At 35.9% G+C, this 17454-nt stretch overlaps 2 protein-coding genes across 2 annotated transcripts; both read left to right on the forward strand.

Annotated features, from left to right (window-relative positions):
- The first annotated feature begins 723 nt into the window (after nucleotides 1-723).
- On the forward strand, nucleotides 724-4546 carry LOC102599047 (probable polyribonucleotide nucleotidyltransferase 1, chloroplastic). Its single transcript, XM_015305010.1, has one exon. It carries the CDS (start codon nucleotides 805-807, stop codon nucleotides 3517-3519), a length of 2715 nt encoding a protein of 904 aa, XP_015160496.1. The 5' UTR covers nucleotides 724-804; the 3' UTR covers nucleotides 3520-4546.
- Nucleotides 4547-7722: 3176 nt separating this feature from the next.
- On the forward strand, nucleotides 7723-15601 carry LOC102599369 (early nodulin-93). Its single transcript, XM_015305009.1, has 5 exons — nucleotides 7723-7906; nucleotides 7990-8134; nucleotides 12162-12223; nucleotides 14030-14105; nucleotides 15351-15601. The coding sequence occupies exons 2-5, from the start codon at nucleotides 8017-8019 to the stop codon at nucleotides 15434-15436; spliced, it is 342 nt and encodes a 113-aa protein (XP_015160495.1). The 5' UTR covers nucleotides 7723-7906; nucleotides 7990-8016; the 3' UTR covers nucleotides 15437-15601.
- Nucleotides 15602-17454: the final 1853 nt, after the last annotated feature.

Genomic DNA, 17454 nt, shown 5'->3' on the forward strand with positions numbered 1-17454 from the left:
TGAAATATCAACGTTCTTAATAAGATTAAATGATACAGTCAAACTGAATACAAAACGAAATATTTACAAAGTAAATTATTAACATTGAATTTGAAAAACTATAACAATATAATTATAACTTCGGATCTTAATACAAAGTAAAATATTTACAAATTTTACAAATCCCAAATTTGAAATAAAATATATAAACATTGAAAACTATAAACTAACTAAAAATATATTAACAAAGTAGATTATAAATAATATTTTTTATCTATAAATAAAATAAAATTATACATATATATATATATATATATATATTATGTCAGTTTGGTTTGGGTTCGGTTTGACTTTTTTTCTTTTAATACCAAACCAAACTAAGAGTGATCGTTTTTTTTTCAACCGCCAAACCAACCAAACCAAACCACTAATCGATTTTTTTTCCGATTTGATTTGGTTCGTCGGTTCGGTTTGACTTGTACACTCCTATTTGTGACCATTAATTTAAACGACCAATATTTAACATATTTTTATTTATTTTATTGTCATTATCTTTATTAAATATATTATTTCCTTTGTATGTGTATTTATAAATTTAATGAATAACTTGATAAATTCAATTTTTTACTTGGTAGGTTCTCACTTTTCAAATAAGTACAATTGTCCTTTTTTTTTTTAATAGATAGATGGTGAATAAACAGTCAAATCTTTCTCTTTTCCTTTTCTTATCTTATAATCTAACTAATTTTCATTTTTCGTTTATTTCAAAGGGATATCACCAATCCCTGTCTCACTTAGCACCTATAGTTTTGTGGCGAAGCAGCAATGTTCGCCAACCCTAGCTTCCATGGCCGACCTCTACAGTTCCTACCAACAGTTCGCAATGAACTATGCAGGTCCTACGCTTTCCCTCTACAGCTTCACAGCACAACCTATCAGTTTTTTGCTTCCTCAGCACTGGAAAACAGGAGGACCAGAAGCCGAAGACGAAATTCTACGCAATTCTCCTTAAGAGCTTCAGTTGACCCACAGGAAGTGTCTGTTTTACCTCCGGATAGTGCAGGAGTTCCAGGTTCCCCTTCCCCTTTCTCTGTTCGAATTCCTGTTGGCGATAGACATATTACGGTTGAGACAGGTCTTATAGGAAGGCAAGCTAGTGGGGCTGTTACAATTAGAGATGGAGAAACTATTATCTATACAACTGTTTGTTTAGCTGATGTACCAAGTGAGCCTGCTGATTTTTTCCCACTTTCTGTACATTATCAAGAACGTTTCTCTGCAGCTGGTAGGACGAGTGGGGGATTTTTTAAAAGGGAAGGGAGGACGAAAGATCACGAGGTTCTTATTTGTAGATTGATAGATAGGCCTTTACGTCCAACCATGCCTAAGGGGTTTTATTATGAAACTCAACTGCTTTCTTGGGTATTAAGTTATGATGGTGTGCATCCACCAGATGCATTGTCAGTTACTGCTGCTGGAATTGCTATGGCTTTGTCACAAGTACCGAATTCACAAGTTATTGCTGGAGTTCGAATTGGTCTTATTGGTGATAAGTTCATCCTGAATCCAACCATTAAGGAAATGGAAAACTCCACGTTGGATTTGTTACTAGCAGGGACCAAAGATGCAATATTGATGATTGAGGGGTACTGTGATTTTCTTCCGGAGGATAAGTTGCTTGAAGCCGTAGAAGTTGGGCAGGATGCTGTGCGGGGTATCTGCAAGGAGGTGGAAGCTTTAGTGCAGAAATGCGGAAAGCCCAAAATGTTTGATGCAATCAGATTACCTCCTAAGGAGCTGTATAAGCTAGTCGAAGAAATTGCTGGCAGTGAGTTAGTGGAAGTTCTACAAATCAAAAACAAGATTCCAAGAAGAAAGGCATTATCATCATTGGAAGAAAATGTAATAAGCATATTGTCTGAGAAAGGTTATATCAGTACGATGGAAGCTTTTGTATCAACTGAGACGATGCCAGATTTGCTAGAGGAGGAGGATGAAGATGAAGAAGTGGTGGTTGATGGTGAAGTTGATGAGGGTGATATTCACATAAAGCCAGTTGCAAGAAAATCTGTGCCATTGCTGTTCTCTGAGGTTGATGTGAAGCTGGTATTTAAGGAAGTTATGTCCAAATTTTTGCGGAAACAGATTGTGGACAAGGGTAAGAGAAGTGATGGAAGGAGCCCTCAGGAGATACGATTGATTGATGCACGCTGTGGACTGCTTCCTAGGGCACATGGGAGTGCTCTCTTCACTCGAGGTGAAACACAGTCATTGGCGGTGGTAACACTTGGAGATAAGCAAATGGCACAGAAGATAGACAACCTTGTGGATGAAGATGAATACAAGAGATTTTATCTTCAGTACTCATTTCCACCCTCGTGCGTTGGTGAAGTTGGGAGGGTAGGGGCCCCATCTAGAAGAGAAGTTGGTCATGGAATGCTTGCAGAGAGAGCACTACAACCAATACTGCCCCCCGAAGATGACTTCCCTTACACTGTTCGTGTTGAGAGTACCATCACTGAAAGCAATGGCTCATCGAGTATGGCGTCTGTATGTGGTGGGTGCTTAGCTTTGCAAGATGCCGGTGTTCCTGTTAAGTGTTCTATTGCAGGTATTGCAATGGGTATGGTTCTGGACACAAAGGAATTTGGTGGAGATGGAACTCCACTCATCCTTTCAGACATATTGGGTTCTGAAGATGCATCAGGAGATATGGATTTCAAGGTTGCTGGAAATGATGTTGGTATTACAGCATTTCAGATGGACATAAAGGTTGGAGGAATTACACTGCAAATCATGAAACAAGCTCTCTTACAAGCAAAAGATGGTCGAAAGCACATTCTTGCTGAGATGTCAAAATGCTCACCACCCCCTTCAAGAGAGCTGTCAAAATATGCTCCGCTCATCCATGTTATGAAGGTTAAACCAGAAAAAGTAAACCTTATAATTGGCGCCGGTGGAAAGAAGGTGAAGAGCATTATTGAAGAAACTGGTGTTGAAGCTATTGAAACACAAGATGATGGTGTGGTGAAAATAACTGCAAAGGATTTGTTAAGCCTGGAAAAGTCCAAAGCCATCATAAGTAATCTAACAATGGTTCCAACTGTTGGTGACATTTATAAGAATTGTGAAATTAAATCTGTTGCGCCTTATGGTGTTTTTGTGGAGATCGTGCCTGGACGAGAGGGATTATGCCATATCAGTGAGCTGAGTGCAAATTGGCTAGCCAAGGCTGAAGATGCTTTCAAAGTTGGAGACCGCCTGGATGTCAAGCTCATAGAGATCAATGACAAGGGGCAACTTCGCTTAAGCCGACGTGCATTACTTCCAGATGCCGAGACCGAGAAACAAAGTACAAAGCCACGCAGTGCTAGCCTTTCAAATGACAATGTAGTTTCACCGAAAACTTCAGACAAGGGTAAATCAAAGAAAGCTGCGACTGTCTCAAAGGAGAGTGAGAATCCTCTGAAGGAGAAAACAGTTCCCGTCAATGTATCAAGCCCAGCGAAAGAAGCAGCCAAGAGATCAGTAAGTCCATAAAAAGATGGACCAGACAAGGCCCAATCAAATATAAGTGGCGGCAACATCAGTCAATGGAGAGTCAGAAGTTGTATAAGAAACCTATAATGAGGGAGTAATTTAGTCTCATTTTGAAAATGTGGCAGGCGACTGTCCTCTCAGTTGGATATAAAAGAGGATGGAGGGTTGGGAAGAATTGAGTTATTGGATAGGCTGAAATTCAGATAGTTCTTTTTTTGTCAAATTGAGAGAGGGGTTATGATTCAAGCTGACATGAGAGTTAGCAGGTTGCTTCCAACAGCGGAAAAAATGTAAATGCAGTAATTTTCTTGGCGATATATGCATCCCTTGATCAAGATGCATTTTTCTGAAAGAAAAACCAGTACGATCAGCTTGCTTATACATCCATGAAGCTTTTTTTCATCTCTGCTGTAACCATTCTGAATATGATTGAAGTTAGTAATTGCAAGCTGTTTTTTACTCTTTCCTTTCATGGTTATTGTCTCTTATCTTCATTTTACTAATCTGCCTGCCCATGGGCAGATGTAGAAGCCCAGATACGGGTTTTAATGCTTTAGTTCACTTGAGCCTTGTTGAGATGCTGGAACGACCTGTTGGGGTTGGACAAATCTTTATCCCTTTTCCCATCTGATACTAGCTTACATAAGAACTTCCCTTGAATGTTAAAATAATTTATTATCTTCCAAGTATCTTTTGGCCACGGAGCAATGAATTACTAGATATTTGTCTAGTTCCTTTCAGAATGGAGAGCTTGAGGACCTTTGGTGTTATTAACCTAGCCATGGTGGAAGAACCATGTGTGAGTATGTCGAATTACATTTGGGACCCTGGAAAGTTGTCTACATATAGAAGAGAGAAATAATCTACGAGTACTCATGTCAAGACATATGTTATTTTCTTTTCATTAGCTATTTTGTAATAGCAGTCTAGAATCTCCCTTTTCTAGTTTCCTTTTGTTCTTTGGTTACTAAATTGATGAACAATTTGATTGTGAGTTCCTTTTATTGATCAATACAACTTACTTTGTTATATTGGTTTCTGTTTGCTAATCTGAGCAATACCCCTACCTTAGTGCATTTGAATCAACTTCCATAGTTGGAAATTCAGACGCAGAACAACTGTTCGATGAAATGCGACAGACAGAGGATTCACCATTTAATTCAGATAATGAGGTACTTGTGTCTACAGAAGGATATGCAGCACTATCGAAGCCCACCTGTTCGATGAATGTTCCCAACAAACCAACCACAAGGTGCTCGTCGTCGTCGATGAGCGTTCTGATGCAACAGTTTTTAGCTCAGAGAGTCACTCTGCTCTAGAAGATGAAAAATCAGAGGAGGTGTGCGACCTTCAAGATGAATTTGAAGGTTCAATGAGTGCGGTTCAAGAAATTTTGGTTGTTAAAGACAAAGAATTTGTTCTAGACAATTTTGCACCAATCTTAGCGAATGTTCAGTTAACTGTCCCTGTTTCTACAATTGGGAGTCTATCCAAATGCGCATCCGATTCTATTAGCCATATCTCATGCTTATGCACTAATTTCAACGCTTCTGCTCCATCATTTGGCACTGTACAACACAACACATATGAACTCTCAGGTGAGAAGCTTCCTATTGGTCTACTACTTGATACCTCATGTTGCTATTAAAAGAGATATACATGAATATTTTTTAATTATCTCACAGTTATCTGCTTGTACAGCTGGGATTAGTTGTTGCATCACTTTAGGACTGATTGTTGTATCAACTCCTATATATTCTTCATTAGCGTATAAATAAAGTACAGTTCTTCTCCTCGTCTATCTAGTCTATAAGTTGTTTTAGCTATCATATGAGGATGTGCCCAGATCTCCATTTTGAGCTTGAACCAATACTAGGTATTTTACCATTTGATAGTGTTGTGGATGCGTGGGTTGATACTGGGCAGGACTTTATGGATGATTCAGGTGGATAAAATGGGTGTTGAAGGCAGTGAACTGCTTCTGCACCTTACAAGCTACTGGGATGGTTTTCCAAACTTTCCCTTATGTATTCTTTTGTTGGAGCAATGCGGGTGGAGTTTATATTGCCTGATAATCTTCTTGCCCCTTGGTGTGGTATTCAAAGGCAACACACTTCTTGGCACACCCATATTTTTGTCAAATATGACCCTTCCTCGCTAATTGGAACTTTATTTCTACGTCTCAAGTAAAGGATCATATTGGTAATTTCTTTAATTTTTCCTTCCTCACTCTACAGATGACAATTGGTGTTTTTGGTTCTTTTCTTATCACAAACACTAGTGGTAATACGGCATCATTTCTGGTTCATTTTGATGACTGTGCATTCCTAAAGGAGTTGGTAGGTTCATGACAATGGTTCAATTTTCAGTCCTGTGGTTCGTGCGCTCTCCGAGTTGGCTATGGTCACTAAGTTTACTACTGAATTAGCAAATATTGTTGGTCTATGGATGGTTCTTCTGTACCACACTCTTGATATTGTTTCTATTGTATTCATCTATGTCTATAAACTTATTCTGGTATTTGCCACAGGATCACAATACTTATACCTAGTGAGGGAGCTAGTGTACTTGGAATGACACGGGACAATTAGTTGAAGCCAAGAATGCTCTCACCATGGTCCTGTTCCTCATTGAATACATGGGTCATATTGTTGATGTCTGTCTAGATGTTTTTTTATACCACAAACGATGTGTTCAATTCAATGCAGTCTCGTGATATTCTTGCTCCAGGTTACAGTTTATGGGTGAAGTTCCTGTATTGCCTGAACTTCTGCGGCATGGACATGATCTTGAAGAGGATGCACGACTGTACGTGGATAGGGAAGTGATGGTTATTCTACTTTACTGATGCATATGTGTCCTTTTTGGTTCCTCTCTTAAGACTTCCTACTTTGTCTTGTATTAGTCAAAGGCTTGATTATTCCCTTTTACTGAGTGTTACCCTTTCGCTCACAAATCTTTCCATCTTCACCTTCGTTATCGTGATCTTGTTACTGCACTTTGGTCTTTTTTTCTCCTGTCATGATGACAAAGTTGTGGTTGCTAACCTATTACAAAGTTTTGCTCATCAGCGAAGTTGGCAGAAGCTTTGGGGCCATTGCATAGCTTGCTTTTGGCATTGCCGACTGGTCCATCATGGCTGGTCAATTGAGGGAGGTTATGGCTGTGATCTGCATTTTTATTGCAGGATTTTGTGGGACTTGTGTGACATTGCCGCAGCTCAATGGGCCCATTTCCTTTTGGGATGGTGCATATTTGTACAAAATGGCGGCTCCAATAGTTAAGGGTGCTACTACTACTATGCAAGATGCTTTTTTATGGATATTAACCATGTCTTGGATCTATGTTTTCTACAGAAATTACTTCCAATATAGCCACAATGGTCACAGTACCTTTTCTGATGTCTTGCTATCATCAATATGATGTATATAAAGGGTTCACTGGTCGTCTGCAAATTGCCTCTGGACAGCAGTGTATTTGAACTGTAGGGTGTATATATTCATAGAATCATAGAATTGCTGCTTACATTCTATATGGATTCCTGGGGTTTGGATGTTGTATCGTTGGCCAAGAAGTTGCAACTATGTTATGCCTATAGAACATCGTGAAGTTCAAGTTGCTGTCTCTGATTCCATAATGTTGAGCAAGAGTTTGATTGTCCTTTTAAAGAGTTATTGTTGTATTTATAGAAAAAAGTATTTTTAAACCAATAGATGAAATGAGTGCATTTTTGAACCATTTCTAATAGGTTAAGGACATTTTTAAGCCTTTTTCATATTTATTAGTATAAGTTTTGAATTTAAAGGGGGCTTATTAATAACATTCGAATGGCTGGATAAGGGATTCAAACCTATAATCATTCCGTAGAACAAACCCATTTTTTTGCTAATGCCTAAATTAAGATAATATTAGTGCATCGGAATTCTTCAAATTCTGGGTTCGCCTCTGGTTACAATCGTAGCACTTTATGTGCACTACCCACTGTGTAATAATCTGCAAACAACATAGGGGATGTAAATTGCACTAGTCAAACCATATGTGATAGATCTACTCATAAATTTAATTTTAAAATATATATTTTAGTATTTATGAAACAATCTATAGCAATACAAACATTTATTACTTATTTTAAATTATAAATACTCAAAAAAATTCTTTCTTAAATTTGGTGATAATCTAAACCAATTCATGTAAAATGGGAGGAAGGAATAAATTAGAGTAGTCACTCACTCCAAAAAGGAAAATAAAAAATACTAGCAAGAAAGCAGCCAAAACTGCTGCCATCTCTGTGTGCTGACTGCATTTGTTTATTCAACTCGCCGCCCTCAACTGCAGCAGTATATCAATATTCCATTTTGCTTTCTCCACCATAAATCTGCAACCCCATGTCATTTTCTTGATCCATCTCTCTGCTGACTTCCTCATTTAAAAGTTAATTCTTTTTGAATACTTGTGCTTTTTCTGAAGCAGATTCTTCTTAATTTGTCAAAAAGAGAAATGGGAATTTCATCAGAGATGAGAAGGGAGGACTCATGGGCAAAGCGAAGGGAGTCTTTGTTGATTGCTTCTGCATATGAAGAGGACAGAATTCGCAAGTCTAGGGAATGTACTCAAGGTTACAAATTTTCTTAACTTTTTTTCCCTACTTTTTCTAGGTATTTGGAGGAATAAAAATTGGATTTTTAGCTTTGTTTTGTGATTTGAGTTTTTTTTTTTTTGCTTGATTGGGTGTTATTTGTAATAGATTTTCCTCTTCTTATCTGTTCCTTTTTCAGATTAATGTTACTTTTTCATGTTGGTTGTACTGTGTTCTAGAGAAAAGCTAGGAACTTTAATGTTAAGTAGCATTTTTGTTGGTTCTTGCCTCTAGTTTAGAATTCTTCTGCAGACTTTAATTTGCCTTTCTGGAAACACTAGATGGACCTCATTTTATATTATGGAGATTTTTTGCTGGATCAAGTGTCTGGTATGAAGGAGGATATTTTCCTAGTAGATGTTTTCTTTGAGAACAAGTGGGTTTCTTACTTATTTTCTTGTGTTTGGTAATGGTAAGTAAGCAAAAAAATGTTAGCTTAAGAGAATTTATATGTAATCTTTTTTTTGATAAAGTAAAGTTGTATTCCTCAGCAATGAGGGTATGCTGGCAACCATCAAAAAGCTTTACATCAGTGACCCAAAAAAGACCAACTCAAGAAATTGCTACTAAACTTATAAAGAAGAGAAAAAATTTAAAATCTGTCCAGCATCCTCTATACCCTCCTCATTACACCAAAAACAGAAGGTCTTCATACAACGCCATTTGATCTTTTGTACTGATTCTGCAGTATTTTCCATACACCTCTTGTTTCTTTCTCTCCAAATAGTCCACCATATACAAGAGGGTATCATGTTCCACCATTTCTTCTGGCTCTTACTCCCCCCTCTTCTCACCCAGCAACTAAGAAGGTCTGCAGTGTGTTCTGGCATTGTCCAGTTTGTGTGTGTTCTGCTAAGAAAAATGGCCCATAATTGAGCAGTGACTTTGCAATGGAGGAATAGATGGCTATTAGTCTCATTTGTCTCATTACACAGTGAACACCAGGAAGCTATTTCAAAGCCTCTTCTTTGCAGCTTCTCTTGAGTTAGCCAGGGCAATTATAAGTTATGACTCTACCCAAATAGGCATCACTCATGGGTATCAGAGTAACTCTTCCCATTGCTTTTACAGAAGTTCCTTCTTGTATTAACAAGTCGTGGAACATATCAGTATCTTTGATTAGTTAGGTGCTTTTTCTTATTAACAAATGAAATACCTATAGTTTAGTACACAATTGTCCATTCTCAATTCGTTTTAATGGATGATATGAAAGGTACTCTTCCGGTGAGTCTACATGGCTCCCCACCTTCAGAGTTAGTTCTTCTTCTGGTGAGTCTACATGGCTCTGATGTATCTCCACACTCCCCAACACATGGCATTGAAGCTGTCCTAAGACCCAAGGACTAAGTTCACCATATTTTGCCAATATCACTTCCCTCCAAAGGGTCTTCTCCTCACTGATTCATTCGGAGACTTTAATTCTGCACTCTCAAATTTTGGATTCCCAAGCCTCCCTTTCCTTTGCTTAGCATTACTGTATTCCATTCACTAGATGATAGCTCTTTTCTTCTTTGCCTCTTTTCCAGAGGAAGTTTCTTATGAGTTTATCTAATATTTTCACCACCTTAGAGGGAATAGGAAGTGGAGACATTACATAGGTGGGAAGTGAGTCTAATATTGATTTGTGGTCCAGAGATTTCCCCTGGAAGTTCCTTCACTTTCCTATTGTACAATCTGCTGACTGACAACATACCATCATGATTGTGTTTCCAAATCATTACATCATTAATCTTAGCAAAACACTATAGGGGTGGGAGCCTCAGGGGTGGCGGGGCTGGGATGGTCAAGATGTAGGGGTTGGGGATGTCGAGTGGGTGGGGAGGATACCATAAACATATAACATCACTTACATAACTTGTTTTCCCTACTTCCATTAATGAAGTCATTTCGTCATTTTTAAGGAACTTGTTTTCCTTGAAAAAATATTTTTCAAAAAATTTGTTCGAATAAACATGCGAAAATAAGAAAACATTTCCCTCCTCTATACCAAACACAGGTGAAGTCTAGTTTTTCTGTCAATGAAATATTATTTGATCATATATGTAATTGGCATCCTTCTGCAGGTACAAGCTTCCATTTAAAACAGCTTTGTTTAGCAAGTTTTGTTATATATCGGGAAGCACCTTTTAACCTCATTTTGTAAGAGGGTTTTGTTGTTTATGTTCTAGGTTGATGTTGGAAAGCATCAAAAATATTGAAAAATATAAAATGCACCAGCCTATTGGATCACCATTTATCATGTTTCATGTACTATGATAACTTGAATAAACTATGAAGCTGTTTGCTCACGATTTCAGCACATTTTGTGTTGTGATTTCTTGTGGAAGAGATAGAAGATACGTTTACTTAGTAGGGTCGAATCAGCCCTGTTGTAATATAAAATAGCATAAAAATATGAATACCAATGATTTGGTACTTTTTGCTGCTTTTACATACTTGGCGTGTCTGACCTAGAATATGGTCTTAGGAATATCCACATATGTTGTTCGGACGCTTCAAAAATGTCAACGGGTGCACGTTGGATCCTCCAAAAGTCTATTGTTGCCTACCTTATAAAAAAAGAAGATAAAAACTGTTTGTTACCTCTTAAGAAACTATAAAGTGTCTTCTGCTTTCTGGTTGGTCAAAGTGATCAGGTTTCTTACATTAGATTGCTTCTTCTGGACTTGGTTTTGAAATTGGTTTGCTGGAGATAAATATCTTCATGATCATGAAGGAAAAAAAACTTTGTGTGAATGATATCCTTGCTAATTTCAAGTTCTGTAAGTCTACATTATTTCACCTCTCTCTCTCTGTAGGTTGTTATGAAGACTTGTAAAAAAAAAAAAAACAGCCGCTGTTAGAAAGTTGCCTCGAGTTCTATCATGTTAAAATTGATTGAAAATTTGTAATGCTTGGTTTTAGGTTAATTCCTGTTAAAAATATTTTAGTGCATTCAAAAGTTTGAATGTCCTGTTTTTTTATTTAGTCATGGTATGGATATTTACTTCAACAACTTTTCTGCTATGTTGACAATGTAAAAAGAAAGTTCTCTCATTCTTTTTTATTTGAGAGTGGTATAGTATAATATATCATCAGCACAAAGCAAGTGCTGGAAACCATATGGACGTTACAAAAGGCAAAAAAATAGGTCCTTGTTCTTTTACAAGACCTCTATGATGTCTTGCAGTGTATCAACATCTTCTACAAATTCTTCTTTACACCAAAAATGAAATAACTGTAGACAGTTCATTTTGATTATCTGCACAATGCTGGATCTTTCTTCAAAGCATCTTGTGTTTCTTTCCTTCCAAATAGTCCACCATATGCAAGCAAGAACTCAGTTCCACCTATTTTCTGCCAATCAGGACTGCCAACATCGTTCCAGCAAGCTAAAAGTCTCCAGAACTTAAGCATAATCCACGTGATGCCTTTCATTTGAATTTTTTTTTGCCATATCTGTCAGTGACCAGACAGGGTATAAGGAGATGATTAATGCTCTCTGCTCCCTTCTTACACAAATAACATATTGAGCACAGTTTCTTTCTCCTTCTCATCAAGTTATCTTGAGTTAGGCATGCTTACCTTGAAATCAACCATGAGAAACATACCACCTTGCATGGTATTTTCACTTTCTAGATGTGCTTCTAGGGACAATTGTTGGTCTGCTGTCCATAGTGATTGAGTGCTGCATATGAAGATTTCAGTGTGCAGTCTCCTTTTTATCTTCACTTGTTGTAGTACCTTGGACTGGCTCTAAACTTCTGAAGAAATTCAGCTACTCTGGTACCTTCCCAGTCATTTAAAAGTCTCCTAAATCTTATGTTCCAAACTTGATGATCCCAAACTTCATGAATTGTGGATTCAGGCTGCTGACTTAAGCCGAAGCTACTCATTTTTCTTTTGCTCTGCTAGTTAATTTACATATTATATGGGAAGGTTGCCTCTTTATACATTTTGGCTAGTACCATTAAGTGGAAAAGATGTCTTATACCTGATTTGTTTGTGCATTTTGCTGAACTTGCAGAGGGTGTCCGTGCAGGAACTAAAGCAGCCGCAGTTGCTTGTGTTGCTAGTGCTATTCCTACGGTTCGTGAATTGATGTTCTTTTGATGATTGATTATTGTCTGCTAACGTCCAAATCCACTTATATTCAAATAGGAAGTGGACAGAGTCGCATGCAATATAATTTACCCAATTAAGATTTGATTTTTAGTTAAACTAATAAATATAATTACTAACTAGAAAGCATATAAAGTGATCAATGGAGTCACTCTCAAGCAAAGGAAATCAAGGGACTCGGAAAATAGGGAATAAATTAACATCAAGACTAATCCATTGGATTTAATTAACTATCATTACTTAATTATAGATCTAGCAATTAGTCTTGGAAATCAATTAGCCTAAAGTGTTTCTCAACAACTAATGGACTCTTGACTACCCACTAACCGTTTCTTAGCACCTTAGTGCGTCTATCTTAGCTAGTTCTCTCGAATCGAACTAAGAAGCATTAAGCACATTTTAATTTCAGGCTACACTTTGCTTCTTCCTATCCATAGGTTAAATCTATTAGATAAGGTTTAAAGCCCAAAGTTGGGTTTATTAATCTAGCCCTACCTCAACTCCCTCTCTCGAATTTCATTAAGGCTAATAGGGGATGTCCTAGGGCTGTTCGCTCCCATTGGAAAGAAATGATGCACTAGATTAACTAAATTAACAAAGATCCATTCATAAAATCACAAATATTCAATTAATACAAAAGCGACTAGATACTAACCAAAACCCTAATAATTTTTAATCTCTAGTAACATTATTCAACTGAAAATACAACAACTAAAACCAAACATATCATTACAATGCAAGGAATTAAAGAAATGAGTAAGAAATTCTCATAAACTTTGCTCCAAATCTTCGATCTCCAAGGTTTGGTTGATGGATCCTTGCTCCCTAAGCTTGGAATTTAGCCAAAGTTACTCTGAAAATCTTCTTAAGTTTGAATTTATACATTCTGAATTCCCGAAGTTGAAATTCCATTTCTGTCCAGCTTTCGCTCAGAACTACTCTTTCGCGTGGCATTAACCATCGTGATCATGGTTCAATGTTTTCCCAGCCTTCATGGTTGCATCTATCACGTCGCTGTCGAGTGTAACTTCTTGACCCTCTGCGATCGAGTGAATGCTCTATGTGAACGCGAAGGGCAGTAACTAAGCAGAATTTCCTTTTCTTCTGTTTAACTCCCTTTTGGCTTGTTCCCACTCGGTTTCTTCCAATTCACTTGTCAAACATATAAAACTTGTAAACCACCGTAAGTGCACTAATTTTCTCACTATTCATCACAAAAATCTAAGTAGAAAGAAGAGATAAGTTGTTAGAAAACTTATCATTGCCAAGCATTTGAAGTTTTAGACTATACTCTTGCTATTGTAGAAGTACAATATTGCATCCAAATTTCATTTTGGATTTAGTTTGTCAAGAGTTCCATGTATCTGCAGTCCTCTGGTTCTGATAGCTATTGATGGTCAAAAAGTAGCTAGATAGTGCTGACTGCAACTCATATGAAGAAAATAACATTTTTGACCAAGAATCTCCCGCAGTCATGAAAAGGGAAAAATGAGACGTCATGGTATACCAGGTTTATGTCTGAATTATTTTTCAGTTGTCAGCTTAACTGTATAGTAAAAATGATCTTGCTCTAGATAAGTATGACTTTAATCTTATATTTCATGAAACAGACGACCCTTCTTTATTGATAACTACTCTTCTCTTTCCAACACTTCGATGCTGTAGCACCATTGCTGTGACGGCAGATATATTCATTAAAAGGGAAAAGTTATTTTTCTTGTCTCAGACTCTCAGTTGTCTGTATCTTATAAATCTTGACTCTCTGATTCTCAGTTGGTTGCTGTGCGGACAATTCCTTGGGCAAAGGCAAATCTCAATTATACTGCTCAAGCACTCATCATATCTGCTGGTATGACCTTAACACATATGTTCACATATTTTATTGATTAGTCCTTCAACTGTTAATTGTGTGAGGGATCTGTGATTTGATTAGGCTTATATACAGGTGAAGACACAAAATCTTCCATCTCATTTGACTACATTTTATGTGAATTATTATCTTCATCTTCTTCTTGTTTCATCTTTTTTCCTCAAACGGAAATGAGCATGTCAATTGTGCATGAGTATCATGCATATTAAATCAAATAACAATATTTTGGTTAATGCCTATCTATCATGAGATTAAGCACATCAACTTATTCCAGTATATACTTAACCCTTTAATTTATTTTAACTTCACATAGTCCACTCGATGACGTTTTGTAAGCTTAAAATTAATTATCTCTATTGAAGACCCTTAATTTCTATTGAAGAGCTCTAATTTCTATCATCCCTGTAAAATGTGGAAGAATTTAATATCTTTATATGTAAACATGAGGGTACTACTCTTTTATGGAAAAACTTTGTGAACAAATATTAACAAAACGTTGTGGAAATGGTTATAAGATTTGATAGAAAAGTTATTAGAGTGTTGGTCGATATCAAGAACAGATTTGAGCATAAAAGCACCTTTTCTTTCTGAAGGCAGAGGAAGTGAAGTCCTTCTCAAAATATTACACTTTTGGATGCATTGTTCTGATGAAGAACGCAATTTGTGAACTTAATTTCTTAAAAGTAACTCAGATGCACCATAAAGACCTTTAATTTAGGATAATTTGCACTATCCTTTTTTAGTGATAATTTTCCGTATTCTGATCATGTATTCGTACCCAAAGGCATTAATGCTGGTTAGGTACCTAATCTTCAGTTACCCTGTGTTAATTGTTCGTGAAGTGCGGTAGTTTCTTTAAGTTCCTGAATGCTTCAGTTATCTTCCTATGAGAAACTTCATTATCCGGTTCCTTTAGTCTTACAAGTCCAGTTTGGACGTCTCAATGCAAGAGCTTCTTCTTACCACAATCATCTTTTGATCCTATCACTTATGAGTATTAAGTATTTCACTTTTGTCGCAACCACCCTTTGCTTTTGGTCACCAGACATTATATCATGTACTGTACGTCTAGAATAACATAGCATGTTAGGTGATCTTCAACTTCTATGTAAATCCGTGGTAATAATAGTTTCTCTGTTTGTTTGCTTTAGTTTTCCTTCTGCAGCTCCTAACATGTTTCTCGAAGTCCCTAGTTATATTCTATTGTTTTCTTTCTGTGAACAGCTTCAATTGCTGCATACTTCATTACTGCTGACAAGACAATCTTGGAATGTGCAAGGAGAAACACTCACTACGATAAATCTGCTTAAGACACTGGTCGGGAGATCCTAATGTGTTTTTTGTGTGTGCTCCATTAGTATGTACTCTGTCTTAAAAGGATATCTATGAAAATTTTATGAATATCTTCATCTTTGCACAAATGTACTAGTTTGGATTTGCACCATAAATGAGTTATTTTCTTCTTCCTTTTATGATAATCTTGTTCTTGTGCATCATATATGAGTGATTCATGTCTGTGTTATTCTCAGAGGACAAGCTATTAACTGCTGATAGAATGATTTTCTGGTGAGTATTCAGCTTTTCTGAACAGTTAGCTTTAGCTAGCAAGCAAAGAGTAGAAGAGTTTGCATTACTTCCTTCATGGATGGCCTAGAAGAAGCCAACTTGTTAGTACACATCTTTGCTTGTGGAGATTGAATAATCTGCATATTAGCATCAGATTTGGTCTTGATGATCATGTTAAATACAACATTTTTTCTCTCAATTTTGGTTTAGGTAGATTGTTAAATGTGAGATAATATTCTTTCATCTGCCATTCACTCTTTCTCAATTTATATCCATTTCCAAAATTTATTCTTTTAATTATGGTTAAAATACTTGTTAAATAAATTTAACTTAGTTCTTAAAATTGGATAGGAAAAGTGACACTAATCCAAATGTGCACTTGAGAAAATAGAAAAAAAAGTGTAATGGAGTGAAGCTGATTATTGGGTGATTATATTTTAAATGAAGTGTGAATTAGAAAATGTAGGAAAATGGGTCTATTAAATACTCCCTCTAATCCTAAGATTATTTGGGAGGAAAAATCATACTTCAAAACAAGTGAATTTTTTAAAGTTTTAAGAGAATTGTTGGAATTTTTTTTTTCCTTTTTTCATATTGACCTTTCCTTTTAATGAGATTCTTAACTACTTTATATTTTCTAGAAAAATAGTTTGGGAATAATTAAAAGGTAATAGTAGAAAGTAGTCTTTATTTATGTCCTTAAATATTTTTCTTAAGAGGTGTGTCATACCCTAACAACACGATCATACCAAATCGGTTATTAAGGTCTTTTCGTCGTTACTTAACAATGGATTTAAACAATACGACATGGTACAATATAATTTGAGTAATAATCAAAACAAATGTTGTATTTAGATTAACAATATAACGGGTAACAACCATCCAAAAAAGGTGTTAACATGGACTAGAGAGAGAATAGGTAGGAAATGAAGTGGAACATGTTTGCAGTTTTACGGCTTATTGAGGCTAATACGTATAATTAATGAAGGTAATATATTTTAATTGGTTGACATATTTATCTTAATTGACACTTGAGAATACAAGCAAAAAAATAACATAATTCAAATCAAAGATATCTAATAAGAATATTTTATTATGTATTCAGATGCTCAAATAATAAAAATAAATATTAAAACAATAGACATTTTGATTGTATAAATAAAATTTATTGATTAATTTAAAAGACTATTAATGTAAAAATGATGAAAAATCCCTTTCCCTTCTTACAAAGAGAAAAACAACACAAAATTTTGTCCACTTAATTTTTAATAGTTTCCCTTAATTTTTGGCAAATTTGTTAAAACAACTATAGAGAAGGTTAACCTTATTTTGAGAAAAGAGAGGGACAGTATCAAGATTTTTCTCTAGAAAAACATTAAAATTGAAGTTTCACAACTAAAATTTTGATTTTACCATCACTTTCTTGACATTCAAATTTATTATCATTATAATTAGAGACAAAAAAAATGCCACCAATTACAGAAGAACAGAAAAATCAAGACGTTCAAGGTGTTTTCTTCCATCTTTTCTTATTAATAATTATTATTTCAGAAAGTCAATTTTTTTATTTTATTTCAATCTTCTTCATCAAAGAAAGTGGTTAATAGAAAGTTATTTCATTTGTTGTTCCTTTTGAGAAGTATATTGTATCATTTCTAATTATTGTTTGTCTAATCCTCTCATTAATTTTTAAGAAATTTATAATGTTGCTTGATTATGCAGACATCATTCAAGATGGATTTAAAGGAGCTGCCACTACATG

This window comes from Solanum tuberosum, unplaced genomic scaffold (assembly GCF_000226075.1).
Source record: "Solanum tuberosum cultivar DM 1-3 516 R44 unplaced genomic scaffold, SolTub_3.0 scf00643, whole genome shotgun sequence".
Lineage (NCBI taxonomy): Eukaryota > Viridiplantae > Streptophyta > Magnoliopsida > Solanales > Solanaceae > Solanum > Solanum tuberosum.

Excerpts from the sequence above, each read along its gene's own strand:
- LOC102599047 (XM_015305010.1), top strand. The coding sequence starts at position 805 with ATGTTCGCCAACCCTAGCTTCCATGGCCGACCTCTACAGTTCCTACCA.
- LOC102599369 (XM_015305009.1), top strand. The coding sequence starts at position 8,017 with ATGGGAATTTCATCAGAGATGAGAAGGGAGGACTCATGGGCAAAGCGA. Across the intron at positions 12,224-14,029 it reads TTGCTAGTGCTATTCCTACG|TTGGTTGCTGTGCGGACAAT; the intron begins GTTCGTGAATTG and ends TCTGATTCTCAG. Across the intron at positions 14,106-15,350 it reads AGCACTCATCATATCTGCTG|CTTCAATTGCTGCATACTTC; the intron begins GTATGACCTTAA and ends TTCTGTGAACAG.